Source organism: Syngnathus leptorhynchus, chromosome 8 (assembly GCF_054491065.1).
Source record: "Syngnathus leptorhynchus isolate UIUO chromosome 8, UIUO_Slep, whole genome shotgun sequence".
In the NCBI taxonomy this organism is placed as follows: domain Eukaryota; kingdom Metazoa; phylum Chordata; class Actinopteri; order Syngnathiformes; family Syngnathidae; genus Syngnathus; species Syngnathus leptorhynchus.
In genome coordinates, this window is record NC_141202.1 from 4,496,416 (window position 1) to 4,524,392 (window position 27,977).

A 27,977-nucleotide genomic window follows, 5' to 3' on the forward strand; every position below is an offset into this window, starting at 1 on the left:
GTTTTACATTGTACATTATTTGGTAAAATGAAGCAAAAATTCTCCTGACAAATCAACATTTATTTTTACCCTCTAGAAGTGGTATAGACAAAAGTCAAATAGAATGTCCTGTTGAGTCAGTCAACAAAATGCAATGAACATGTTTAGGACATAAATTATTTGGACCATTTGTGTAATGACTGAGAGTTTCTTCAAATTTAAACAAACAAAAACACAAAAGTATATACAAAAACATGACCCAGCATACAATGACGTCTTAGTCGTCAACAGAACAGACTAAAAACAACTCCAAGGCCTTGAAAATAAAGCTTTTGAAACTTCAAAAATACAGAATCTTTTTATATCACTTTTAAACAATATACATTTTTAGAGTTCAAAATGAGAAAATCAGTGTACAATATAGTATATGAATATATGTATATATAGTATTTGAACAATCATCATCAAGAACTTTTGGCCTATGTATTTTACGAAGTCCAATAGCCTCCAAGTCCAACATATATAAATATATATTTATTTACAAGTTCTGAGGTACTGAGCCAAATAGGATGTGGTGTTTTTTGAAGGTCCCATCAGATATGTTATTGAAGGAGTAGATGTTATACGTTGAGTATTATTTTGTAAGCTCAGCATGCGTCCGTTGATGATCTTCCAGCAGATGAGGAAAAGCAAAGGCCTTATCGCATTCAGTGCATTCATACACAATTTGGCCCACATGGCTTTCTTGATGGCGCAAAAGCTGAGAAGCGTGTGTAAACGATTTGTAGCACATATCACAGCGGTGTTGTCCAACTTGTTGTTCAGCATGTATTCTCATGTGTAATGAAAGATCTTGGGCTTTGTCAAATTGAGAAGAGCAATGACGACATTTCAGCTTGCTTTGCTTTTTCTCTTTGTGCACGTTGAGCTTATGCCTTTTAAGGGAATGGATGCTGGCAAAATATTTTGCACAATACTGGCATTTGAATTCTGTCTCATTTGAGTGCACTTTCTTTTGATGTTCCAAGAGAAGACTTTTTGAAGGAAACTGCATTGAGCAAGTGCTACAAAAGTGTGAATCCTCGACAGTGACATCAATTTCTTCCTCCTGCGAAGCCTGCCGGTGGTTTCTTTCTGCACCTGACTGGTCAGTTTCTTGCTGCTTACAGGGATGCTGTTCAAAAGCATCAATTGTCCCAAATCTCTTGTTACATCTGTTGCATTGAAACGCTGAAAGAGATGTCTGATGTCCCTCCACATGTTTGTCAAGGTCATTTTGGGAAATAAAGGCCATCTTGCAAATTTTGCATTTCAGCGCATTCGAAGAATGAACGGGAACGGTGTCCTTTGCATTATAATTATTACGAGTTGCAGGTAAAGGGATCTCGTTTTTATGGACTTTCATATGTTTCTGGAAGTCCTCGAGGGAGGAATATGTGGTATTACAGTGATTACATAAATATTGGATATCAGCCGCTGAGTTTTGATGGATGATCCGATGCTGTTTCAGCTGGGATGAGTGTAGAAAATGTTTATCGCAATCGGGACACGAATAGCGGAATTCTTTGGATCCATGGCAACCATGCTCTGCGAGGTCCTCTGGGTTTTTGAAGCGCTCGTTACATGAACCACAGCGGTATTTCAAGGTTTTGAACTTTGGCGGGCAAGTTTCCAAGGACGAAGACAACTTTTCAGGCAAAGGTGAAGGGCGCTCAGTTGAAATGGTGTGTTCCTTTCTGTGCTCAGCTCGACTACTCTTGGAGGGGAACACTTGGCTGCATATGTCACATGGAAAGTTCTCTTCTCTGTGTGTAGACATGTGTTCTGCTAACTGGGAAGCTCCCGAGAAACTGAGTTGACATCTGGAACAACGGTGTGGACGACTCTTGCCATGACTATGTTTGTGATTTCGCAAGGCGAAGTGGGACACAAATCCTCTTCCGCAAACCTGACACTGTAACTCGGACTTGTGCATACGTTTGTGCTGCTCCAACTGGGCGGACTGGAAAAAACATTTGCCACATTCCGCACATTCGTGAGGTTTTTCACCGAGATGACATTTTTGATGATCTTCCAGATTTTCTGAAGTTGGGAATGTTTTTCCACATACATGGCACGGAAAGTAAGGCGCAGAGTCTGAGTCACTTTCCTCACTGCTACTTTTTTTATCAGCGTCACGTTCATTGGGCACAACAGGTTCCTGTTCAAGACTCAATTTCTGAACCTGCTCAAGACTCGATTTCTTTTGTTCTTTGAGATGCCATTTTTTGAAGTGTCTTTGGAGAGTCTTTTTGCTGGCATAAGTCTTTTCACAGTGAGAACAGGGAAATGAATTGTCAGGATGCTCTTCGTTGTAATGATAGCAAAGAGACTGCCTGGACCAAAAGCGGTGATTACACAGTTTACATGGAAATGGTCTGTTTGAGTCATGGTACGATTTGTGGACTTCCAAATCTGATGACGTGTAAAATGACTTGGGACACGATGCGCAAAGGAAATTCTTCATCAAACCGTGAACTCTCATATGTTTTTCAAATTCCGTTTCACTGGTACAAACACGTCGACACTTGGAACAGGTAATGTGCTTTTTTGCTTGTTCTTCTCTCCCATGTTCTTCAAGGTGACTGATCAGCATCAAGCCATCGGTGAAGCTCATATTGCACTCTGAACATTGGTACTGAGCTACTTTATCTTTGTCTGCACTGCTTTGCACCTGATCTTTGTTAGGGTTTTGAAGAGACTCCTTCAAATTATCTTTGCATGAGAACTTTCCCTGCAAAACTCCAGTGTCTGTTTGTGGGTCATCTTTGAACAAGGGAATAGATCCGGAGAGGGTCTCGTTAAGGTCTGCTTTCAGAGGCGATTCCAGTTTCTGAGTTGCATTCATTTCAGTGGAATATCGAAACCTGCATTTCCTGGTGTGATTGCGCAAATTATTTTTCTTCCAAAAGCCTTTGTTGCATATTTTGCATTTGAAAGGGGTCTTATTTGAATGCACACGGGAATGACCCTTTAGTCCAGCTTTATTTTCAAAGGACAGATTGCAGACCGGGCAGACTAATGAATCAGAAGCATCGCCAACATGTTCAGTATCTAGTTTGCATGTCAAATTTGTACTTTCGTTGGGCTGTTTGTCACGCTTATCGTCTTTGACAGCTGGTAGGTTTGATAGGAGATGTTGAAGAGGAGCAGTAGACTCAGGTGGATTCTTGGTTTCCACTTTGTGGGCATTTAAGAAGTGTTCCTGAAGGTGTGAAAATAAAGAAAAACGTAAAGAACAATATGCACATGAAAAGCCTTTGGTAGGGGTTTGAGAGGTTTCGTCCCTCTTTGTTGACTGTCCTGATTTTGGAGTACAAGTTCTTTGATGATCCTTCTGTTCTTTTTCTGGGAATGCTACACCACATGTTTTACAAAGTTTGACCGTGCACTTCAGACGATGACGTTTTAAGTAGTCACTCCTGATGAATCGCAGGCCACAATCACAGACATACGGTCTCTCGCCGGTGTGCCAACGGATGTGTACCTGTAAGTGATCCTTGGTCTTAAAAGCACCGGGACAGTAACTGCAAGCATGTTTGAGCTTTGGGTTCGAATGGAACTGGAACATGGGTGTAGGTTTTTCATCACTGAGTGGGTGGCTAACATTTTGTGATGGTAGATTATCCTGTGCTGGAGTAGAATCATGCTTTTTCACCACTTTTTTGCAGTTTTTATGCCTCCAGTGGTGTCTCAAAGTTTTTTCATGGGTGAACGCTGAATCACAACGCCGGCACTTGTGCAATTTGACAGTATGGAATAGTGTGACATGGCGGGACAATCCAGACTGAGTTGGTAGGCTCTTGGAACAAACATGACAATGAAATCCGTTCTGCTGTTTCATTGGCTCACCGGCCCTGGTTTTCCAACCCTTGCCAACATCATCCAAAACGATTTTGGGAATGCAGATTTGCAACTGCAATTTCTTTCCTTTACAATGAGTATGATGGACCTTAAGATAATCATATCTTGAAAAGCAGCTTCCGCAGGTTTTGCAGCGATATGGATTCACTTCATTATGAGTCAATATATGACGTCGCAGGCTCCGTGGCTTCACAAATGTCTTTGTGCAGAATTTGCATTTGTATTCATCTCCAGCTTTTTTCGGGAATATCTGTGCTTCCTCCATATGAGCAGGGGTGTCTGTCATTTCTAGTGAAGTCTCATCGTGAATGTTTGACTCCTCTTCCTTGGAAACTTTACAGTTCTCTTCATGTCGCAACCGCGATATGTTGGATGAAAATCGGTCATCACAACGTACACATGCATATGGTTGTATATGAGTGTGGGAAACGCTGTGCTCTAAGAGTTTTGATTTGAACTTGAATCTCCTTTCACAGTTTGGACACTTAAATGGATGATTCCTAGACGCACTGGACTCGGCTGGTGTTCCGGTCTGACTTTGCTGTGGAATGGTTTGACAGGCATCAGCATTAGAAGATAAGACATTGTTGGCTTGTGACCTCTGGAGGCATTTTTGCTGATGACTACCTAATTTATTCCCATCATAGTACATCCTACAGTATGTGCAGAGTTTCAGAGTATTCAACTTGTGGCCGTTCATGTGAGCAATGAAGCGATGTTTCTTAAAGATTCTGAAACAAATTGGACATTTGTTTGGCGTGGAATCGGACTGATCTTTGTTTTGAGTCTGCAGACTGGGATTCGGAGACGCACTGGACTTGAGTGGTATTCCAGTCTGACTTTTCTGTGGAGTGGTTTGACAGGCATCGGCATCAGAAGATAAGACATTGTTGGCTTGTGACCTCTGGAGGCATTTTTGCTGATGACTACCTAATTTATTCCCATCATAGTACATCCTACAGTATGTGCAGAGTTTCAGAGTATTCAACTTGTGGCCGTTCATGTGAGCAATGAAGCGATGTTTCTTAAAGATTCTGAAACAAATTGGACATTTGTTTGGCGTGGAATCGGATTGATCTTTGTTTTGAGTCTGCAGACTGGGATTCGGAGACGCACTGGACTTGAGTGGTATTCCAGTCTGACTTTTCTGTGGAGTGGTTTGACAGGCATCAGCATCAGAAGATAAGACATTGTTGGCTTGTGACCTCTGGAGGCATTTTTGCTGATGACTACCTAATTTATTCCCATCATAGTACATCCTACAGTATGTGCAGAGTTTCAGAGTATTTAACTTGTGGCCGTTGATGTGAGCATTGAAGCGATGTTTCTTAATAAAGATTCTGAAACAAATTGGACATTTGTTTGGCGTGGAATCGGATTGATCTTTGTTTTGAGTCTGCAGACTGGGATACGGAGACGCACTGGACTTGAGTGGTATTCCAGTCTGACTTTTCTGTGGAGTGGTTTGACAGGCATCGGTATCAGAAGATAAGACATTGTTGGCTTGTGACCTCTGGAGGCATTTTTGCTGATGACTACCTAATTTATTCCCACCATAGTACATCCTACAGTTTGTGCAGAGTTTCAGAGTATTCAACTTGTGGCCGTTGATGTGAGCAATGAAGCGATGTTTCTTAAAAAAGATTCTGAAACAAATTGTACATTTTTTTGGGGTGGAACCGGATTGATCTTGGTTTTGAGTCTTCACACTGGGGACACAACTTTTGCTGTGAATTTCCAGGCTTTCTTTGTGATAGAAACATTTTCGACATTGATCACAGGAATGTGATTTAGGCCCTGCATGTTTGTACATGTGAAGTAACAAAGAACGACGGGCTTTGAACTTTTGATTGCAATACGGACAGCGAGACCACAAAGATATATGTTTAAGACTGTGTTTCCTTAGTGACCTTGCATCCTCAAATTCCTCTTCACAAAGGGAACACTGCAGCGCCTTTGGTTCAATTGGCTCTTGATCGGATTTTAGGGACTCGGGTGTTTCCCTTTTCAAGGGAGGTGGCTTCCTATCCCTTTGATGATTAAAGAGATGTTGAAGGAGTTCTGTGGGATTCCAAAACTCCTTTTGACAGTAGGGGCATGGAAACCTTTTCCCTTTGTGATGCAACTTGACATGCTGGACAAGTTTGCTGGCATTTGGAAGCGTATTTGTGCAAAGTGTACACTGGACACTCTGGTGGACAATTTTGTGACCCATGAGGTAGACTCTTCTCTTGAACTCTCTTCCACAATCGAGACAGAGGTATGGCTTTTCACCTTTGTGACATTGCTCATGTTTCTCTAATGACTCTTGTGTCTCACAGGTTTTTTCACAATACCAACAAGCCAGGGAAACGCTGACCTTCTCAACTGGTTTTCCAATGTCCTCCGGTTCCTCAGTCTTTTTCAGGGGAACACCGACATTGTCATCTGATTTTCCATCGTTCTCCGATTCCTCTGTCTTTGGGTTCACTAAAGCTGCAATCTTTGATTGACTGGACAAAGCTGAAGTCTTGTACTTGATCATTTTGCCAGTGATTTTAGACTCGTGTTTCTTTACATGGTTGTAGAGATCCAACACCTGCTGGAAAACCTCTGAACATACATCACATTTATAAGACTGTTCCAATTTGTTGTCTATGCTCACATTTTTCTGTCCCTTTGTCGTCAACTGTTTCTTGTCATCGGGTTCAACTGTTTGCTTCGATTTTACTTTCTGTCTTAATTTTTGAAGAGTTTTTCTGAAGCAGGTGACGTATACATGTCTGTATCTATTACTTGTCAGGGTAAATGTAGTGTGGCACAGTGGACAGCAATATCTGTCACCAACTTTTCCCTTGCCACCACTAATAGCCATTCTGACACACTCACGTAAATGCCTATCTCTGTGGTAGGAGTACATAAAAAAACGTGGACATAAGGGACATTTATGTTTACTTGTTATCTCCTTTCTAAATTTTTTTGTTTTTTCAAAATGGATTTTCCAAGGAGACGCCTTTTTCCTTTTACTTATTTTTATGGTAGTAGGACTTTGCCACACACCTATCGGGTTTCCTTTGTGCGTGCGGTAAACATGCTTCTTGACTTTCCTCGGAGATGAGTATTGTTTGCCACAATAGAGACAGACATTAGCTTTGCAGATATCAAACAAATTCACATGCCATTGAGGGAGATTTTCAAGCTGTTCACCTCGCTTGATAACTTCAAGGTCACTGGACTTTTCATCAGGATTTTCTAGTTTGAATTTCCTGCATCTACGAGGTACACTCTTGTGCAGTTTTAAGCTGCACGGCTGTGCAAAATATAAGCCACATCCATCACACTTGTAAGGCGTTTTGCCAGTGTGACAACGCATATGCTTCACATACTGAAATAATTTTGAAAATGTGATTTTGCAAATGCTGCAATGAAGAAATTTTCTTTTCCGATGCGTAAATTCTGAAGGAAGGTGAGGTTCTTTGGTTTTGCCGCCCACATGTTTGTCTGCCCGTTCATTTCTCGTTAAGTACTGATTGGATGTCTTACAGAAATAAAAGATTTGCTCTGAATGATGATGATGGTGGTGTTCAATTAGATGATCAACGCTGAGGGTTATTTGCTGGCATAGTGCACACTGGTATGACTTGCTTATCGCTGGATTCATTTGATTTAAAAGTACAACAGGCTGCAAGCGTTTCCTCATTTGTAAAGAGGATAGCAGGGAAGTACCTTGTTCTTCTGGTTCATCCATGCTATTGTCGTTTGGTTGGACAAAACATTTTTCTTTTGGTTTCGTTGATTCTGTATCACTTGAGGGTTTTTTAACAAGAGGTTCTCCACACTGTTCACCAAGGATCAGGTTTTCTTCCTGGCAAGTGTCCATTTCTTCCAATGATGCGCTTCCATCTTCTTGTTCTGTGAGTATTGAAATTTCAAGTGGGTTTTTTGAAGATGGAGGAATGTTTTCTCCAGAATGGTCATCCTGGTTGGAATAGCACACTTTGCTCAAGTCGTTCTGCTGTGAAAAGGGTTTTACGTCTTTAGAAAAGTCGTTTTTGTTTTCAACACTCACATCCAAGTTAGTAGCGTCTGAATTTTTACAGGATGTCCGATTGTCCTCTTGGGAACACACAGTTTCTTCTTTGTCACAAATATTTGTGTCTGTACTTGAGCAGGGTTTCTGTATCAAGTCTGCAATTTTATCAACTTCTGGATTGATAGTGATATTGCCTGTTCCGGAATTCACGCTTACCAAATTGGTGTCTGTTCTTAGGGTAATTGGATCTAGAAAGGAATCTGAATTGCTACGCAAACTCAAATGACCATCATTCACAGGACCAGCACTGCAAATATTGTCTGGAATCACATTTTGAGGAGGTTGATTTTCCGATAACTGTGAACAGGAACCACCATCTTGACCTTTGGTCTCCAGCAGATTTGTGCATTCCAGCGGTTCACAAATGGCATTATGAGAATGTGACTCAAGAGAATCTAAGATTTGGGAGGGGCCAGGCTTCATTTCCATGTCTTGCCATTTGATCTCCATATGTGGCAGCGGGTTGTCTATTTCCATACTTTCATCATGAACAGTGCAGAATTCAATATTTGCTTGCTCTGGTATTTTTGATATTTCTTCACCCAAAGAAGCTAATTCTTTGTTTTGATTTTGATGGACAGCACTGCAATCCTCTTCAACAGATGTCATATTTACTTTTTGCGGTCTGATGACATTAGGGTTGTCATTGACTTCATTCTCCTGTGGGCACGATTCCTTTATGTCAACTTTTTCATTCTCCAGTCCGTTGTTGTCTTCCATCCTTTCATATGACGTTTTTGTACATTCAGGTGTTGCGATCGTATGTCCCTTTAGATCATCAGGTGTTGCGGTCGTATGTCCCTTCAGATCATTAGGTGTTGCGGTCGTATGTCCCTTCAGATCATCTGGTTGATCCTCCATGCTAGTCATGTTTTCACTTACAGAGATGTCTGAGTAGCATCCCTCAATTTGATTGCACTCCACGTTTGTATCTTCTTGAGTTGGAAGTCCATCTTTGTCATTACAGCTCTCAATAGTATTCCTTTCGCTGGTTGAAATCGCTGAGGACTCATTTTGGACCGCATTACAATTACCATTTTCTACCACACTTTTGTTAATCCCTTGTAAACATTCAGATGGATTTTGTACAGCTATCAATTTTGGGGAACTTGGGCAAATGATTTCAATCTCATTTGCAAATGTCACATTTTCAGGGTGGGTGAAAAGCCATTCTGATGGACTTCGTTTTGACGGAGAATCTGTTCTAGGCTGTCCAGTTGGACTATTAATGAATCTACAAGGCTCTGTTTGGTTTACCTCTGTGTCCGAGCAACTACTGACATCTGAAAAATCCTCAAGAAGTGATGAAGCTAGAAGTTCACAGTTTGGTTTAAGTCTTTGCAACTCTGCTGAATAGGATGACGTCAAGGGTTCAGATGAAGACAATCCATTCATGGCCACATCTTTAATTTCAGCGTCTTCACATCTCAAGGATGTATCCTTCAACACGAGTTGTTCGTCAGTCTGCCAAGGTGTTTCTCCATAGTAGTTTTCGTAAGCACAATCAGAGGTGGAATTTCCAACACTTGAAGTCGAGTAATAGTTTGTATCAAATGTAGAGTCTGTTGCAGAGGCAGCGTGTGATGCTAGGGAGGTGGAGAACTCATGTTGCTCCACAAAGGTCTCAATATGTTGGGCAAGACTTCCTTCTGGCTCTGATGTCCTCAACATCTTTGACTCGGATGACAGTGGTGTGACAGTTTGAAAGTATGAATCCCATTCATGAGTCATTATCCTTTAGGAATCTGGAACAGTAAGGACCCTTCCTAAAATTCAAAAGCAAGACATTATAAAATAGAAGGAAATTACAAGGAACCAATGCATATGATTAATGAGTCTAACCTTTCTTTGAGAGTAGAAAGACTAGGGCTTTTCCGGAAAGGCGTTGCATCTGAAAGGATCTCTGAAAATAAAGGAAAACCGCATTTTAGAGAACCAAAAAACGGCAATGTCTTTTACTGCACCACTAGTTATGGTTACCATCGTAAGACATATTTGCCTCTGACGTTGAAACAAGATGTTCGAATACATGATACTAAAAGACTAATGTCTTCTCCCAAAATGCCTTCACTGTCTGACATGGAACCAGTAGAGGTGGAAATTCCGTTGCAAGGACGCAGGACAAGAAAGTTAAAAAAAAAGGCGGGGGGGGGGGGGGGGGGGCAGGAGGGACGGACTGAAGACGGACTTAAGTGTTTTTCTTTTTCCGTTTAATGGTCCCTCTTCAAGTCAAGTGCTAGCTAAACTCTCAGTCCTTCTGACAGATCGTTTTGGCACAATAACAAAAGAGAATTGAGAAGTTTCTGAAATCAATTGAGGGACAAATGACAGAAATTATGATCAACTCTTTTCAACACTGTCAACCAAATCGTGTAAGGTATTACCACCGGAGGGTCTTTTGTGTCACTGTGGTGGTCAATGAAGTGCACTTTTAATGTGCTTTATCTACACCATAAGAGCTTTACCAAGCCATAAATACACATTTAGGAAAAGATCGAAACGTGCTGTCAAACCCGCACTTATTAATAATTCAATGAATTAAATCCGCATAGGACGCAGGCCCTGTTAAAACAGTGGTTCTTACCTTGTTGGAGGTACTGAACCCCACCAGTTTCATATACACATTCACCGAACCCCTCTTTAGTGGAAAAAAAATCAAATGCAAGACAATGTATTTTACCGGTGCACAAAATGGGCCGTGCATGGACATCACCTTGTTCAATGAACAAAAACAACACAATGCATGTAACTCACAACAAATTACATACCTGCAAATCAGTGTGACTTCTGCTGTTGCCTTTGAGAGATTCACAAATTCAAAATAAAACTTCTAAATTGAGAAATTATGGCATGAACGTTGCCCACACGCCAGCAGAAGGCAGGGAGTGTCCACACAATTGCACTTGTACCTTTTTATAAAAAAAAGTTATGATAATAGGAGTTCTAAAAAACATATTTACAGTATTGTACCTTGCTATCAAAAAGTTGTTATAGTAATAAGATATTTCTAAAAACATATTTACAGTATGTACACTTGTACCTTGTTATAAATAAGTTCGTAAAATAAGAGTTATAAAAACATATTTACAGTATGTATACTTTGGCTACATCTACATATGTTACACATACGCACACACACGTATTATATTTATATTATTTATACATTATTTTCTGTATGTCATTTATACTACGTATTAATATAGTATTTACATGTTTGAAACTATTATTTAATGTTCTAATGATAACATATGCACTTACATACACACACACACATATATATATATACATATATATATATATATATTATAAATTAATATACACTTGTATGTATGTTAAAAATGAGAGGGTGACACTAATTCGCGGATTTTCACATATCACGGGTGGTATTGGAACCAATTATCCATGATAAACGAGGGATTACTGTATAGCAAAATCCAATTCTGAGTGAATCAAAATTAATCCAAGCAAGCCATCTTGCGTCTAACACAAAAATCCCAAAGATGGAAAAAGTCTTGTTCCTCTTGAGCCTCTCTCAGCCTGCCGGGATACCACAGGTAGCCTCAGCAGCATTGCTCAAGACAGTTTTAGCATTGCGCAAGACTGTACCTTCCACAGGCTGCAGCTGTGTCCGGTCTCACTTGTTCTACCAAACGTGTCCCACCAACCATTTTCCACCAACAGTATTACAATTCACCCCTTGTGTCCCTTCCCAAACACATTACATCAATAAAAACACCTTTTCATGTTGATTACATACAAAATGTGGATAAAACATCAATATTGCATATATGTAAATCATTGATTAATCATTAGTTTCACCTATCAACACTTGATTAAACGGATTACCCATAAATTTGGATAAATCATCACAGTTGACTAACGATGCTGATTAAACATCATAACCAACGGATGGATGGCGAATCTCCTGGCTCTATCCGTAACCTCTCCTCCGAAGCATTCCCAAGGAGGCATCCAGGGTTAGGGTTATTGAACCCTCATGTGATTAATCTCAATGTGGAGGAGCAGCGTCTTGATTCTGAACCCCTCTTGGATGACTAAACTTCTCACTTTACCTCTAAGGGAAAGCTAGGACACACAGTAGTGGAAAACCAACTCAAAGTCTTGTATTTGGGATCTTATGGGCCTCAGTCCACAGCTCATTACCATAGAGTTCCGTCTTTTGGCTCATCTTCATCATAACAGACCATCACAGAGTTTGTATCACTTCAGATGCCGCATTGATCCACCTGTAGATGTTCCACTCCTCAACTCTTCCACTCGGGGTAGGATTTAATCCCTGACTTGTCGAGGGCACTACACTCTCCCAACCATGTACCACGGTCTGGTGTTGATTTTCATCCCAAGCAGCTCAGAAAAATAAATAAATGGACGGGTGACTTTTCATACCAGTCCCCTTTCATTATACAAACAAAAGCACATCATTTGAAAAAAAAAAAAAGTGAAGCCACCAAACCAGACACCCTAAATCCCTTGGCTGCACCTAGATATTTAGTCCATAGAAACTACTGTACGAGGGTGGTGATTCCGTACTTCTAGAACACCCCTCACAACATCCCCCTGAGATCCACGGTTGAACACTTTCCCATGTTCACAAAGCACATATACAGTAGACTGGTTGAGCAAACTCTTATACAACCTTAGTTACCCTGCCAGGAAGATAACCACACTGCTCCTCCTGAATCTGAGATTTACTGTAACATCACAACAGATCCTCCTCCAGCAGCCTCAAAAAGACCTTACCAGGGAGGCTATGGAGTATGACCCCCCTGTAATTGGAACAAACCCTCTGGTCCGCCTTCTTATAAAGTGGAACCACCACCCCAGTCTACAAACCCAAAGGCAGCGTCCTGATGTCCGTGAATCATCAATGGAATGTGGCATCAGCTTGTCAACCAGAACAGGTCAATAACATTCAAAGCATTTAGTAACTCTGGGCTGATCTATGGGCTTTGTCCCCAAGAAGCTTTTTAACCACCTCGGTGACCTCAATTTGGAGATAGGAAAGGCCGACTTTGAGACCCAATACTGCATTGGAATACGTCTGAGGCATGAAGGCATTTGAAGTATTTCTCCCAACAATTCACAATATCCCAGGTCCAGAACAACAACACCCCCTCCTCACTATTCAGTGTTGACAGTGCATTGCAATGGAAGAAAGGAGATTGGACTCTGTCTGTCTCTTCCTCCGGGACATTGTCAAAGTCAAAAGTCAAAGTCCACTTTATGGTCAATTTCTTCACATGTTAAGACACACAAAGAGATCGAAATTACGTTTCCCACCATCCCACGGTGACTAGACACAGTACACAACACAATCAATCTATCGGAGGTGGGCGTTGAAATTCTTTCTGACAGAGGACTCTGCCAAATGTTTCTAGTCTGGTAGAAGCTCAACACCCCCTAATACGGAGGCAACACACCACCAAGTGGTAGTTGGTTGACAGCCCTGCCCGTCTCTTCACTTGAGTGTCCAATACATTACTGCTGATGTCACAACCGCAAAGTCCATCAGCAAATTTCAGCCTAATGTGTCCTGGTGCCAACGCGCAGAGGTCCAAAAACCTCTGGAATACGAAGCCCCAGACAACTTGAGATTAACACAAACCCCTCTACCACGAAAAGGTGATAGCTCAGGGAGGGGGATTTTCATATATACAAAACAAATAATTGAAGATGAAAAAACATACCTGATGGATCCAAATGCTTGTGAGCCTCAAAATCTGGAGGATCAGTAAATTCTCCTTCCCTGTACATAGACGAAAATGCCAATATTACTGCTAGTAGTTTCCATTGCTTCAAATAAAAATAAATTAATTTCTGGTCATAGTTCTGCGTGTTAGCTACTATACAGATTAATGCAGGTGACCAGTTATCTAAAATGCTCCACTAGTGTCTCTTTCCACAACCTTGTAAAACAAAGAGCTAACACCCTCTGCACTGATTAGCCAGTTTGCAGAGGTGACCCCCAAAACCTGTTCACTCTCACGCCCACTCGGCTTTCTCTCAATAAATAGTCTCTTGCAAGGGGCAAAAGTTAGACTGCTTTCAAGGACCTCTGTACCACACAGCGGTGATGATGGCTTTCTCCGCTTGCAAGCGTAAAATGGGCAAGCTGTCGCACGTGTGGTTCTTGCATAAAAGGTAGAGTGGAGGAAACTATCAAGGCGATATTTCATTATTTTGCTCATAATTTGATATGAAGGATACCAAGGATATGGTTGTTGACTTCCAGAAGGGTCACACCCAACACCTGCCACTGACCATTAACGGTACTGTGGTGGAGAGAGTGAGCAGCACCAGATTCCTGGGGGTGCACATCAGTGAAGACCTCTCCTGAACCAACAAAACTGCATCACTGGCGAAGCGTCCTCTCCAGTTGTGTAGCTGCACTGAATACAACATGAAGGCCCTGCAGCCCATTGTGAACACAGCTGGTAGGATTGTTGGTGCTTCACTCCCCTCCCTGAAGGACATTTACACCTCCCATCTCACCCGCAATGCGACCACGATTGTGTGTGATGTGAGTCATCCTGCTCACACTGTTTGATCTTCTGCCCTCTGGGAAGAGGTACAGAAGCCTGCGCTCCCGCACCACCAGACTCACCAACAGCTTCATACTCCAGGCAGCTAGGATCCTGAACTCTCTCCCCCCTCCACTGCATAATTTATTTATTTATTATTTATTCATCGCTCTTATTTATTCATTGTATGTGCCTTCTTGTTTTTACTTTTTGTGTAGTTTATAATATAATATATATGTATATATTGTGTAATATGTCTTGTCACCGTGGGATAGTAGGAAACGTAATTTCGATCTCTTTCTTGACATGTGAAGAAATTGACAGTAAAGCAGACTTTGACTTTGATCATTCAAGACATTAAACCCAGTCGATTAAAATCATCTGATTGACAAAGTGAGGGGCACACAGACATGCAAACGGACGCCTGCAAAGTAGGAAAAGCCCTCCATGAAAGATTAATGTCTGAGGTAACCGATGTATAGTATCTCCTTTGGCTTGGCTCACATTTAGTGGGAAAGAACAAGTAAAAAATGACAAAAACACAAGTTGCATAACAATTTGGTACCCAGTGTACACTTGCTGCTTGGCCATACAGTGATCCCTCATTTATTGCTGGTACTTGTTTTCATGACTCCACATGACAGGTGAAAATCTGTGATGTGGAGTCAATATTTTCACAATATTTGCACATGATTTTTATAATTTTATCTTGAAACACTTTATTTTATTTTTAAACATTTTTTAAAGATTTTAAAGTTAAACTGGCATTTTGAAACATTCTTTAGGGCTCCAATAAAACTCACAAAGTCACAAAAAAACTAAGCGCGTCATGGCTCTCGCTGGTCCGGAACTGCGCGCTCATCAGTGCTGATCGCTGCCACCAGTACTGATTAGGACATGTATTTAAACCCTGCAAGCCCGTCAGTCTGCAGTGGTTCGTCTGCCTCAATACACGTATACCTGCCACCTGGTTCTGCTATGCCACGTGATTTGCTGCTTAGCGAAAGCCTATTTTTATGATCTGCTTTGGACTCAGTTTGGCTCGACCTTCTGCCTGTCCCCAACCACGAGCATGCTCTGCCCGTCTGCTTTGATGCTGCACGACGCGCTCGCCGACTGACTCGTCAGCTTGCCTCATCATCCTGTTCTGTCAGCATTCCAGCCCTCCTTGTCTCCTTTAAACTTTCCCCAAATAAAGAGCCCGGGTTCCAATGCGTTGTTCTGCCTTGTTCGTGACAAAACAAAGCACAAATCAGAGATGCTGCTGATTCTGCTGAGGCGAACAAAGTGGAAGTGTATACGTAGCAGGAAGCAGATAAAGCATGGTTAGAACTGCTTTTACAGCTCTAGGTCAATCAGAAGTGAGGCTACAGATCAACATGTTCCGGTTGGTCTCGTCTCCTCTAAAGGCCAATAGTATGCTGTAAAGTCATATGGGCAGACAATGCCCTGCGCTCTAAGTGACACCACAAAAAGCCGCAGGGCACCGAATATATTCTCAATTTTTGTTTTCATAAAAACTCGCGATGCACCAAGGCCACATTAGGTGAAGGGCGAGGCAGTGAGGGATCACGGTATACCTCCTATGTTCTACAAGTGATAGTAACACACACAATTGGTAATTAATTGATAGAAGCATGACAAAACGAACTGATGCAATCAAGCCGCCAATTCACACCAGTAATCTTACATCAAAATAAGGGCAATTAGCATAACTAATGTGCCTAATAACAGCTCATGACAGTTACAATTTTACAAAGCAGAGAATCAAATTATCTCCCCAAACATTTAAAAAGAACATTTTACCAATGATTGCAATGCAATGACACTGGAATATTTTCATTCACTTTTATCATACTGTCAGAATCAAATCTGTTCGTAATTGTCACATTTGAAATAAATCATAGGTCAAGTGCAAATTTAAATTTTTATGAACATAATATAGTTGTTGACATTTTTACACAAATAAGATCTGTAATTAAAATATAAGGGTTACTATACCACGGCTTGAAATACATGGACTCGAGTGCTCCGATGAACACTTTGGTGCCAGTCTCTCTTTCTTTACTTTATATTAATAAAACGTTAAATAAAGTATAATGACAACCTTTGCAGTATTTGTTTTTGTTGTATTAAAATGGCGTGAAATAAAGACTAAAAGAGATCATTAAAGTTAACTTAATTATGGTAGGTAAACATACTATTGTATGTCATTTTGTAAAATGTGCAAGTGCATGTTTTTATTCGTAGATTACAGACTGCCAGATTACTGGACAACCCGTAAATACACCCAATGGACAACCGGCTAAATATCAACAAACAGTCTGCCTCAAAAAAGATATTTAACTCAGAGTAGTGGGGGCACTGTCTGACTTCAGTCGAGTGATTCTCGAGTATTGATACCGTCCCCCTCGTGTTCGGGTTCTGAGTGACGGCTTGGAAGGCTAACTACTAGGATGCTAGCTAGCATGTTATTTAACCAGCTTGCCAGTTTTGACATCAACCAGCCAACGACTTGCAGTTCGGTCCCTTACCGTTCAAGAGCTCCGTCCCGTCCTCCAGTCCGGAGTTTCACGTCTCGGAGCTGTTGTCCTTCGTTTCAGTACGCGTCACTTGCTCTTCCGACTCAAAGACGGTTTTATTTTCCGTTTTCAGTAATGCCTCAAGCAGACTAGTAGGGTACAGAGCAGTCCGAGGGGTGTCGTCAAGTCAGATGGCCGTCGATCTCTGCGAGACTAAATAGACTACTAGCCCTCCTTTTTCCGGAATAGAACACGGTCATCCTCCATTTTCCCTTCTTTGCGGATTTTTTAGACAATGTGCCGCAAACGTCTGCGTGGATCCAAGTAGGACCAATAGCAAGGGGTGGGGGAGTCGTGAAGAGCCCGCCTCTACGTTCTATGGCGCGAATCGTCTGCGACTACTTCCGGTCCTCATTGGTGCTCCTTGCTGCAGTCGGTCCTACCTCCCTGATGTTCAGGCTCTGTGGTGTGGGTTCGACTGCCTCTGTGTCTCAGGGTGAAGTCCTCATCGGGGTTTACGTGTGCCACTATTGCGTTTCCATACTTCAATGTTGGTGTGTTGGTGACATAGTTACTGTTGGTGTGTGTGCTCCTGTTGTGGACCAGATGGCTCCCTTGGCCTCAAAGGGTTAATCTGTTGCCCACCACCATTTTGTGAACAGGATCCACAACAAAATGGCGCAGCCTTCACTTGAGGACTAGCCCTCTAGTGGTGAAAATGGTTCATCAGTTACTATTATCAGGAGTATTTTATCTATTATTCGATATTGCGGATGAAAAATATCTGAAATGCTATATTTCGTGACTTCAAAAACTGTCCATTAAAGTAGTCACCATGGAAAGACAGTCACAGTGTCTGCATTGATATCTGCTATCATTATAATGCCTCAGTGCACCATGAGCCGGAGAGCTGGCACTAGGTAATAGGAATAGGAATAATTGCAATAGGTTGACAGTTGCTCATCTATAAGGACTTGGGGTTTGGAACTGGAAGGTCGTGTTAAAGTCCCACAGTGGACAAAATAAAGACTGTTAGTTGTTGAAGAGATGTTTGTCTGCTTCCTGGCTACTGACATGGTGCCCTTGAATGAGTCACAGTTATCCCCACCACCAGCTCATGAGGTGCAGTGCCACTTTCACTCTGAAATATGTCCTTGAGTGTCTGTAAGTGGTGTAATTTGGTGGTGTGTGATACAAAATAATTCACAGCAAAGTGTAAGTTAAATGTTCCCTTGAGGGATTATTATCAGTATATTTTAAATAGAAAGAGGTCAAACGGTACAGAAGATGGATGGATAAAATTCAGAACATTTTTTTGTAGGAAAGGAACAGTGTCTGTCTTGGCATGTGCTGTTAATCTTATATGGTCTCTACAAAATACACAGTACCCGATGACTTGAGAAACTGCCTGAGAAAAAGTGGCTTATAATGAACGTGGAGCTGAAAAGAGGTTGATAGATGGTGAGGTACAGATGTCCCTCAGTTATTTATATAACCGAATCTTGTAAATACCTGCAGTTCCCAACCATGCTTCAGGAATGTTGCACCCCAAGGTGATTTTTGAGTCAGGGCCTATAGTTTAATACTGTAATGCATTATCCCACCCATCCAGCAGAGGGGGTTGTGTTGGAAAAAAAGAATGTGTTGAAAAAAATCGCAAACTTAAGTCATCTTTATTTTTCTGCATCGTATTGTGCGGCACCTCTGCACCACACGCCGCACACGACAACAAATTGACACCACACTTAATGTGCCACACGAACCACCTTTCCTGATTGGTCCATTTAGTCACATGGTCATCATAGCTTGTCACGCCAAACAGCCAACCATTCTAGGGTGTTCTGATTCACATTCAGCAAGTCAGCGTTATTCAGGCTGCATGATCTCAGAGGATATGCTCGATGGTCTGGGCGCCCTCTCCATACTCACACGACTGCTAAAGTATGGTTGTTCTGTTTTGGCGCGTAATGTTAGCATTGGGGTGGCTTGGTGGGGCACTGGGTCGCACGTCTGCCTCACAGTTAGGAGGGTGCTGGTTCAATTCCACCTCCAACCCTCCCTGTGTGGAGTTTGCATGTTCTCCCCGAGCCAGAGTGGGTTTTCTCTGGGTTTCCTCCCACATCCCAAAAACATGCTTGGTAGACCGATTGAGCACTCCAAATTGCCCCTAGGTGTGAGTGCGAGTGCGGATGGTTGTTCGTCTCTGTGTGCCCTGCGATTGGCTGGCAACCAGTTCAGGGTGTCCCCCGCCTGCAGCCCAATGACGGCTGGGATAGGCTCCAGCACACCCGTGACCCCCGTGGGGACAAAGCGGTTCAGAAAATGGATGGATGGATGTTAGGATTGGTCTCCTTACGGATTAACAGGGTCACGACGAGAACGTTCCTAACTTGACCCCAGTCACATGGTGTGATGACAGCTTCCGGAATTTGCCATAAAATGCAGAGGAAACGCCACAGAGGCCGCCCGCATGGGTCCAGACATGTTTTTAGTGTTCAAAAAGTTTGTCTGCTTGACTGTTCCTGGCTTTAAAGAGTCACTAGTATCCCCGTGAGCAAACTCTGACTCAGTTGTATATGCAATGGAATGTCTATGTAACACTACCAGAAGTAACATGGTGGGACGGTGACGCACTGGTTAGCACATCCACCTCACAGTTCTGCGGGTGTGGGTTCCATTCCACCTCCGGCCCTCCCTGTGTGGAGTTTGCATGTTCTCCCAGTGCCTGCGTGGGTTTTCTCCAGGTCCTCAGGTTTCCTCCCACATCCCCAAAAACATGCTGGGTACGCTTATTGAGCACTCCAAATTGCCCATAGGTGCGAGTGTCCAACTGCCCGATGACTGCTGGGATAGCCTCCAGCACACCCGCGACCTCCGTGGGGACAAGCAGTACAGATAATGGGTGGATGGACAGAAGCAACACTTTGGATTTAAAAGAAAAAAGTCTCCAGTCCACTCACAATGTCCTTTTGAGATGTCCTTAAACTTTGTCCGTAACAGAAAACATGGTCATGAAAGGGGACTTAAAAACTAGACAACATCCAATAGTTTTTCTGTAAAAATTTAATAAAAATAAAATCACACTGAATAGCCATCTTGTTGCAATGAACTGGATAAACAAGATAAAAATAAAAATAAATCGTGACGATGTGGGTTATCATTGACAATACCATTGAAAGTAACAATTTCTCCAGGTATTGGGTGAAATTTTCTGGTTAACTACGGGAGAGACAATGTTCATAATCAAACCCAGCTATTTCACTTTGTGAATTGTACGAGTGCTGCAGAAGTATTTGAAATTACTAAGAGCTTTTCATAATGTCCTCACGTTCAAAATAGATTCTGTCCTCACGCCACAGGAAATTGTAATTTTAACATCGCAGAACTGAGGCAAATGTTTTCTTCAATATTTAATCATGTGCATGTCAGAAACAGTTTAACTCTTCGAGAGCTTAATTCATGGCAAAAACCATAACTTGGAGGTCAAATATCATAGTTACCCATTTTTTTCTGAGCCATGAGAAGTCTGGTGTTGAAGAAATGTCTCCAAGAGTGAGAATGTCTCTGCACACTCAGTGCATTCAAAGACAGCACTGGACTTTCCTGTGTCATTTGGGGTGTGGTCCACTGTTTCATCGTCCTCTAGGTCACGTACATGACTCTTCACGGGCTTCCCGTTTGTACCTGTAGCATGAGACGATCGCTCCACATTAGGTTTATCCCAACCGCTTGGGTGATTCTTTAGGTGAGCCTTAAGTGCGGAATCACTCATGAATTTGGCAGGACATCGGGGACACTTATTGTGACATCTTTTGTGAGAACGCAAGTGACGCTGGTAAACATAGGCCAACCAAAATCTCTTCCCGCATTCTTGACATTTAAATTTGAACCGGCCTGCTTTCTTTGGTCTTGTCCTGTCTTGATAAACTTCGGTTGCGGGTTGCTTGTGGTCTAAATTGTGGGGCTGTGGTCGTAATAAGTGTTTCAATCCAGGTTTCTTTTCTATGTCGTCTTTGTGATTAAGCGTTAGATGCTTTACTAGATCACAGCGCTGAGGAAAATGTCTAGCACATAATGTACATTTGTGCATGGTACCCTTATGGTATCTCATGTGCCTCGACAAACTACTCGAGTGACTGAAGACACGCTGACAAATCTTACAGGGATATTGTTTTCTATTTTTACTTTTTGCCCTCTTACGCCTCGATTTAAGGGTTACTTTTTTCATTGGGTTGATTAATTCTTGATTTACTTGATACAGTTCCTTATTCTGATGTGTCAGCTGATGCTTTTTAAGTGTGATTAAATTTAGGAAACACTCCCCACATAAACCACATTTGTATGGTGTGACAATTTTGTCGCTCTTATCCTGATCACACATATCATTACCGTCCTTACGGTCATTAAAGTTGCCATTACTGTAACAGTTCTCACGTGGTCTATCCTTATTGTTTTTGGACTTCACTTCAATTTCAGATGCAAATGCAGCATTCGATGCTTTACCTTTACAAAGGTGCTGTGCGTGGGTCTGAAAATCTGACAACCAAAAGAAATGTAATTTGCATTTGCGACATGGATACATTTTGTGAAACTTGTTTTCCTCATTGTTCTCCGAATTTCCAGCAGTGGCAGCAATATGACTTTCTTTTTGGTGAGCAAACAAAGCAAATGCTTTAACAAATCGCTTTCCACAATCACTACAGGAATGGAACCGGTCTCGTGCATGTTCTTGGAGATGTTTCTCCAGAGCTTGTCCACCTTCAAAGATCTTGCAGCATAAAGTACACCTGTAACTTAGCTCTGAATTTCTATACTGATGGTGACAATGTAAACTTTGCAAACTGTTGAATGATCTACTACATATTTCACAACGGTAATCGTCCTGGGGAGGCTTTTCCTTTTCATTGTTCAAGTCCAATGACTTCTGTGTTTTTGGGTTACGATTGGGGTTTTCAGGAATGGGCTGAGGCCTTGGTTTAGGAGATGAAGGTTTGACAGCAGGTGTAAAATGTGGCGGGACTCCAGGGGATGGTGGTTTAGCAGAGGAAGGAGATAGTGATAAGCCATTTAAAATTGCCAGTGTGCCATTTTCTTGCAGCACATATTCTCGAGGGACTTCAAATCCATTTGATGAACCATCAAAGGAAAACGATTCCAAAGGTCCGTGAATGGCCATGTGGGATAACACTTGTGTGTAATGGGAAAATCCATCACCACACTCCGTGCAAATGAAGGTACATGGATCTCCACCTGAGACACTGTTCAATGCTTTCTGCCTTTCCATGATAAAATGATGTGGTCCATGTGCTGAAGGCATCACTTATGAGAGATGAAAAGAAACTATCCAAACACTCACAAAAATAATTTCCATGAGGAATTCAATAAGTCCTCAGTCTCTCAATAAACACGATCCAATAATGGGTTCTTCAACATTCCACATGCTCATAGGTTCTTCATCTTTTAACAGCACCTGGAAGAAGAAGAACAAAATCAAAATCATTCTTAAATAGCACCTGGAAGAAGGGAAAAAAACTATTTACTCAATAATCAGCCACTGATAAGAGATGTTCTGACACCATCAGAAAGAAAATGATACACAAGCAAGGTATAGGCTCTGAGACCATCTCCCAGAAACTTGATATTTGTTACCACAGATGGACATTCAGAAAATTAAGATCCAAGGGACTATAGCCAACCCCACGAGATGTGGCCGCGGGAGAAAAATTGATGACAAATCGAAGATAGATAATACCAATGGTAACAAATGAGCGCAGAACCACCTCCAGAGAAATTAAAAGTGGAGTCCAAGATCAAGGTACATTAGTGTCAGATTGCACAATCATTCATTCATTGCCTGAGCCAAATTGGACTTCATGCTACGAATGACACCACTCCTGAAAATAAATAGCCAAAGTACATATTAAGTTAAACATCAGCACCAAGAGGCATTCTCTTTAGAATAGTGATGGGCTGACAGATGAGGTTAGACTGAGGTGCCTATGGACCACGATGTTCACGGGACGACATTGATTAGGTTTATAGGGTTTTAGAAAATTACACTTAAGAAACATCAGGAAGCAGAACTGGAGGTGATGGAATACAAAAGTTGTGTGTCAAAGTCAAAGTCTGCTTTATTGTCAATTTCTTCACATGCCAAGACACACAAAGAGATCGAAATTGCGTTTCCCACTATCCCACGGTGACAAGCCATATTAGAAAACATTCAAGAAAACAACACAAAAAGTAAAAACAAGACGGCACATACAATGAATAAACAAGAGCGCTGAATAAATAAATAGATAAATAAAAAAAGAGGAGCAAAAATGGAGCAAGTGTGCATACAGCAGACAGTCAGAATATAGCGCGAGAGTAGTGCAAGGCAGCCGCCAACGTGGCCCAAAAGGTCAGGACGTTATGCAGCCGAGGGTGGAGGGGAGAGAGAGTTCAGAATCTTAACAGCCTGGAGTATGAAGCTGTTGGCGAGTCTGGTGGTGCGGGAGCGCAGGCTTCTGTACCTTTTCCCAGAGGGCAGAAGATCAAACAAAGTGTGAGTGGGGTGACTCACATCACACACAATCGTGGTCGCCTTGCGGGTGAGATGGGAGGTGTAAATGTCCTTCAGGGAGGGGAGTGAAGCACCAACAATCCTACCAGCTGTGTTCACAATGCGCTGCAGGGCCTTCATGTTGTATTCAGTGCAGCTACACAACTGGAGAGGACGCTCTCAATGGTGCCACGGTAGAATGTGGTTATGTTGGCTTGTGGAGCACCTGCTCGCCTGAGTTTCCGCAGGAAGTGCAGGCGGCGCTGAGCTTTCTTCACCAGTGATGCAGTGTTGGTGGTCCAGAAGAGGTCTTCACTGATGTGCACCCCCAGGAATCTGGTGCTGCTCACTCTCTCCACCACAGCACCGTCGATGGTCACTGGCAGGTGTTGGGTGTGACCCTTCCGGAAGTCAACAACAATCTCCTTGGTCTTGCTGACGTTCAGCAGGAGGTTGTTGTCCCTGCACCACGTGGCCAGAAGGTCGACCTCTAACCTGTATTGAGTCTCATCGCCCTTAGCGATGAGACCCACCAGTCGTTGTGTCGTCAGCAAATTTCAGCATGCGGTTGTTGCTGTAGGTTGCAGTGCAGTCATGCGCCAGCAGGGTGAAGAGCAGAGGACTGAGCATGCAGCCTTGGGGGGGCCCCCGTGCTCAGTGTGTGGGGGGGTTCGGAGCGACCAATCATCCATCCATTCTCTGAATCCATTATCCTACGGGATAGTACCTATCCCAGCTGACTGACAGGGTACACCGTGAACTGGTCATCAGCTTGTGACATACATAGACGAACAACCCTTCGCAATCACGCTCATGCCTACGGGCAATTTTGAGTGGTCAATTGACCTTACCATGCATATCTTTGGAAACTGGAGTACCTGGAGGAATCCCACACTGGCACGGGAAGAAAGTGTAACCCTAACCTAACCCTCCACACTGTGAGGAGAATCGACCACAGTGCCGTCTTTAGAGGGACAGCCGAGGTTAATTGTTTTGTGGACATCGCGAGAGCAGACTTGGACTGCTATACACATTGAGAGGAGAGAGTGAGTATATCGGTAGAAGGGTGATGAGATTGAAAGAAAGACTTAAGCTAAGGGAATGTTGATGATGTTGTGTGGGAAAACACAAGGCCAGGAATTGGTGTTATAGAGAAGGATGCAGAAGAGATAAACGGGATATAACAAAAGGAAATGAAGATGCTACAAAGCTTGATCGAGAAAGTCTTGTGGACAGAGGACACAAAACTGGACTCAGCATGTTTACAGAAATACCATGGAAAGAACAATTTCTCTACTGAGATATATGGGGGGAGGTTCTGTTATGGGCCTGCTTTGCAGCATGTAACACGGGGTGCCTTCCCTCAGTGAAATCAGAAGACTATTAAAGGGACAGTAAATTGAGACCAACATTGGCACTTGTGTGAAAGGACTATATTAAAAATGACGTCAGTACTACAATTCCCCCCTGAAAAAAAATCTCAGAAGTGATTTAACGGTATTTTGAACATAGTGAGGACGGACCTACTGACCCCCATTGGGTGGAATCTGCTTGATTGACACATCAGCCTAAAGCGAAGGCATGTTACTCTTGTTTTCTATCTTGCTTACAATGTTTGGTCAATGTCCTATTGTTTTGAAACATGACAAAAGAAAAGGAACAACATATGTCTATTCACAAAGGATGAAAGAAATTAGGCTTGAGGCTTGCTGTGGACTGCGCTGGCCCGCAGCTCAGGGAGAAGGCTTGCCGCAGACCGTGTCAGCAGGCACGCCGCGCAACGAGGAGGCTTGCTTAAGAACCGCATCGACTGCGTTCCAATTAAATTTCGGATAAATAACTAAGATAACCCCCCGGAGGTCGGCTTGTTGGAAAGATTGGGAGCACGAGACTTACCTTGACCCTTTAAATGAGTGTGGTCGTTGAAAGCACCTCCTTTTCGGATAGGCGGCGGAGATGGTACCCCATACGTGGACTTCAGGGGAAATGTAAATCAAACGAACCTTTGCCAATTTCAATTGAATAATGACGTATGAACAATTTAGCTTACATTAAGCCCCTCGGAACAAGTCATGTTTGCATCTGTTGATGACTGGTGAAAGGAAATAGACAAATGTCTCAGGGCAATTTAGCTGAAGAGAGGCTACTTACTCATTTCTTGCTCTTGAATCATCCATGGAAGAACGAATCGTTTTATGGGCACCAGTAGAGACATCCACATGCATTTTGATGCTGGTTGATCCCCATTATTTTGACATTTTAAGCAATGTCTGTACAATGATTTCCAATGGGAAAATTGTGATCACTTCCTTCTGTGACATCAACTAAGAAATAAAGGGGAGGGGGGCCCAATTCCTCATTGAATGTGGGCGTTTTTAAAGGCATTAGTTGTTTCATTATTTCTCCAAAATGAATGGATAAAATAGAATATGCTAACTAATTCATAAATTGGGCTAATTAATGAAAATGGACTATCATCGCTTTTGTGTCTCTTGTGGCTGACGCAATCAATTGGATGGGCTACCTAATGGAATTTTAGGTTAGCTATACAACCGAATGGGAATTCCCCTGATTTCATATATTAGATCGAATGAAACATTCTATGACCTCATAGCCCTAGCACCTATGGCAACCTACTGTGGTTGTGCAGCTTTAGCTAGTTGTCGGTTACTTCCCTATTTCACTTTTTTTTTCGCCTTACTCCACCGAAAGATTGTTTCGACCAAAACAAACACCTCCATGCATCCTCAATCATCATACACATAAGATTGATTAACATAAACAGTTGATTAACATATGTAACACCAAACCTACTAAACTGTGATTATATTAACACATGAATTATAACACTTAACAATCATGGGCACCCCTACGTTAACATATATTATCTTAACACATGAAACATAACTACGTTAACAGATACTATTCTGCGTTACAGGTTATATATTTTAGTGGAAAGCAGAAATAAAAATTACATTAGATGTATAGTTGTGTCTAACTATGTGGAAATTTGGCCAGGTTTCATGTCAAGATTTGGCATCCTCTGCTGGCTAAATTTGGAATTACAAGGCCAGGTTGCTCACACTGTAGTGGTGAAATTTGGGACTACAACAAAGTCAATTTGCCGGAGAACAACCCAGCACACAAATACACACTTCATCTCATTGCATCACCTCAGGTTACATCATCAACAATGGCATGCATCCATCCATCACAACACTTGACACTCTTTAATGTATTTTAGCAAGGAATGTGCTGCCCAGTGCCAGAAAGTTTGGTTCCAGACACAGGTCACGCTTCTTGCAACAAGATAATGACCCAAAACACAGGGGGGACACCCAAGAACGGCATAGGAAAAACATTTTTGTACTTATTGTACTTTCTGCCATCTAGTGATTGAGCATTTAATTGTTCCGCCTGTCACTATCCATCACTAACATCAATAGATGAACAAAGATGTATTAAATGTAAAGTTAATAAAATAATTTCTGGATCAATTGGGATAAATTAAGAAACATTCCAAGACTTCTCTCAATAGTTGGGAATCACTGCCATAAACTTACATTCTGCAGATTGGTACACAAAAGGTTAGTTATACGCTATGGAGTAGTAATCGTTTAACGAAATACCATTTAAACTGCATTTTGCGGAGCGCAGTGTTCTATTTATATAGGGAATAAATGGAAAATGCAACTCACTCCAAGCACAACACCAGATGTCATTCACTATAAGCCTTTATAATACAATAATATAATTACCAACTAAATATATAATCAAGAGGTACTGTACAAGCATGTTGAAATCATGAAGGCATGACAGCAGGGAATTTAAAAACTGTCGATTTAGACCTGAACACAAACAGATGACGACTGGAGAGCTCCCTTAGCGCGGCCTATTTTAGGCTCTTCTCCGTGTATGTGCAATACAAAATTCACCTCTAAGTCCAACATATACACGATTTAACCACGAATGTGCAAAAGCAACAATTGTACTATACGCCATCTTATTTTGAGGCTTTTGTCTGTTTGTGCTTGGTAGCTAGGTAGCGTTAGCCACCCTTAGCATGTCGTCATAATTGTGACGTTTCAGTAACGAACGTAACCCAATCAGTATACAATTTTTTAACACAGCACTTACCGCAGCATCGATCACATTTGTTGACAACCAAGAGCAATTTGTGTCGGTTCCCAATAACGCTGGAGGTTGCTAGCGCAACGCTTCCTGCTCCAGGCACGGACCTTGGTGGATACAGGCCGGACCATCCAAAGATCCTGTTTAACAGATAGATGGTGCCCAATGAGTTTTTCCCGCGGACGAAATGTTACGACGCAGCCACTGCACAATCTGATTTTTATTTGCATTAAACGAATTACTTATGACCTAATGGTTGCAGGTAGAAGTATTAGTCAAGTGGT

At 42.1% G+C, this 27,977-nt stretch overlaps 2 protein-coding genes across 4 annotated transcripts; both read right to left on the minus strand.

The window, feature by feature from the left end:
• Positions 1-39: 39 nt before the first annotated feature.
• Positions 40-17,637, minus strand: znf1035 (zinc finger protein 1035). Of its 3 annotated transcripts, XM_085918092.1 has the most exons (4): positions 17,031-17,637; positions 13,663-13,721; positions 9,797-9,857; positions 40-9,720 (listed from the first exon to the last, which is right to left on the minus strand). In XM_085918092.1, the coding sequence occupies exon 4, from the start codon at positions 9,683-9,685 to the stop codon at positions 614-616; it is 9,072 nt and encodes a 3,023-aa protein (XP_085774218.1). In that variant the 5' UTR covers positions 9,686-9,720; positions 9,797-9,857; positions 13,663-13,721; positions 17,031-17,637; the 3' UTR covers positions 40-613. The 3 variants fall into 3 exon arrangements, with proteins under 3 accessions (XP_085774218.1, XP_085774220.1, XP_085774219.1); XM_085918094.1 differs by lacking the exon at positions 13,663-13,721; XM_085918093.1 differs by lacking the exons at positions 13,663-13,721; positions 17,031-17,637 and having other exon boundaries at positions 9,797-10,105.
• Positions 17,638-20,063: 2,426 nt separating this feature from the next.
• Positions 20,064-27,864, minus strand: LOC147052055 (uncharacterized). Its single transcript, XM_085919258.1, has 2 exons — positions 27,700-27,864; positions 20,064-22,488 (listed from the first exon to the last, which is right to left on the minus strand). Exon 2 carries the CDS (start codon positions 22,333-22,335, stop codon positions 20,515-20,517), a length of 1,821 nt encoding a protein of 606 aa, XP_085775384.1. The 5' UTR covers positions 22,336-22,488; positions 27,700-27,864; the 3' UTR covers positions 20,064-20,514.
• Positions 27,865-27,977: the final 113 nt, after the last annotated feature.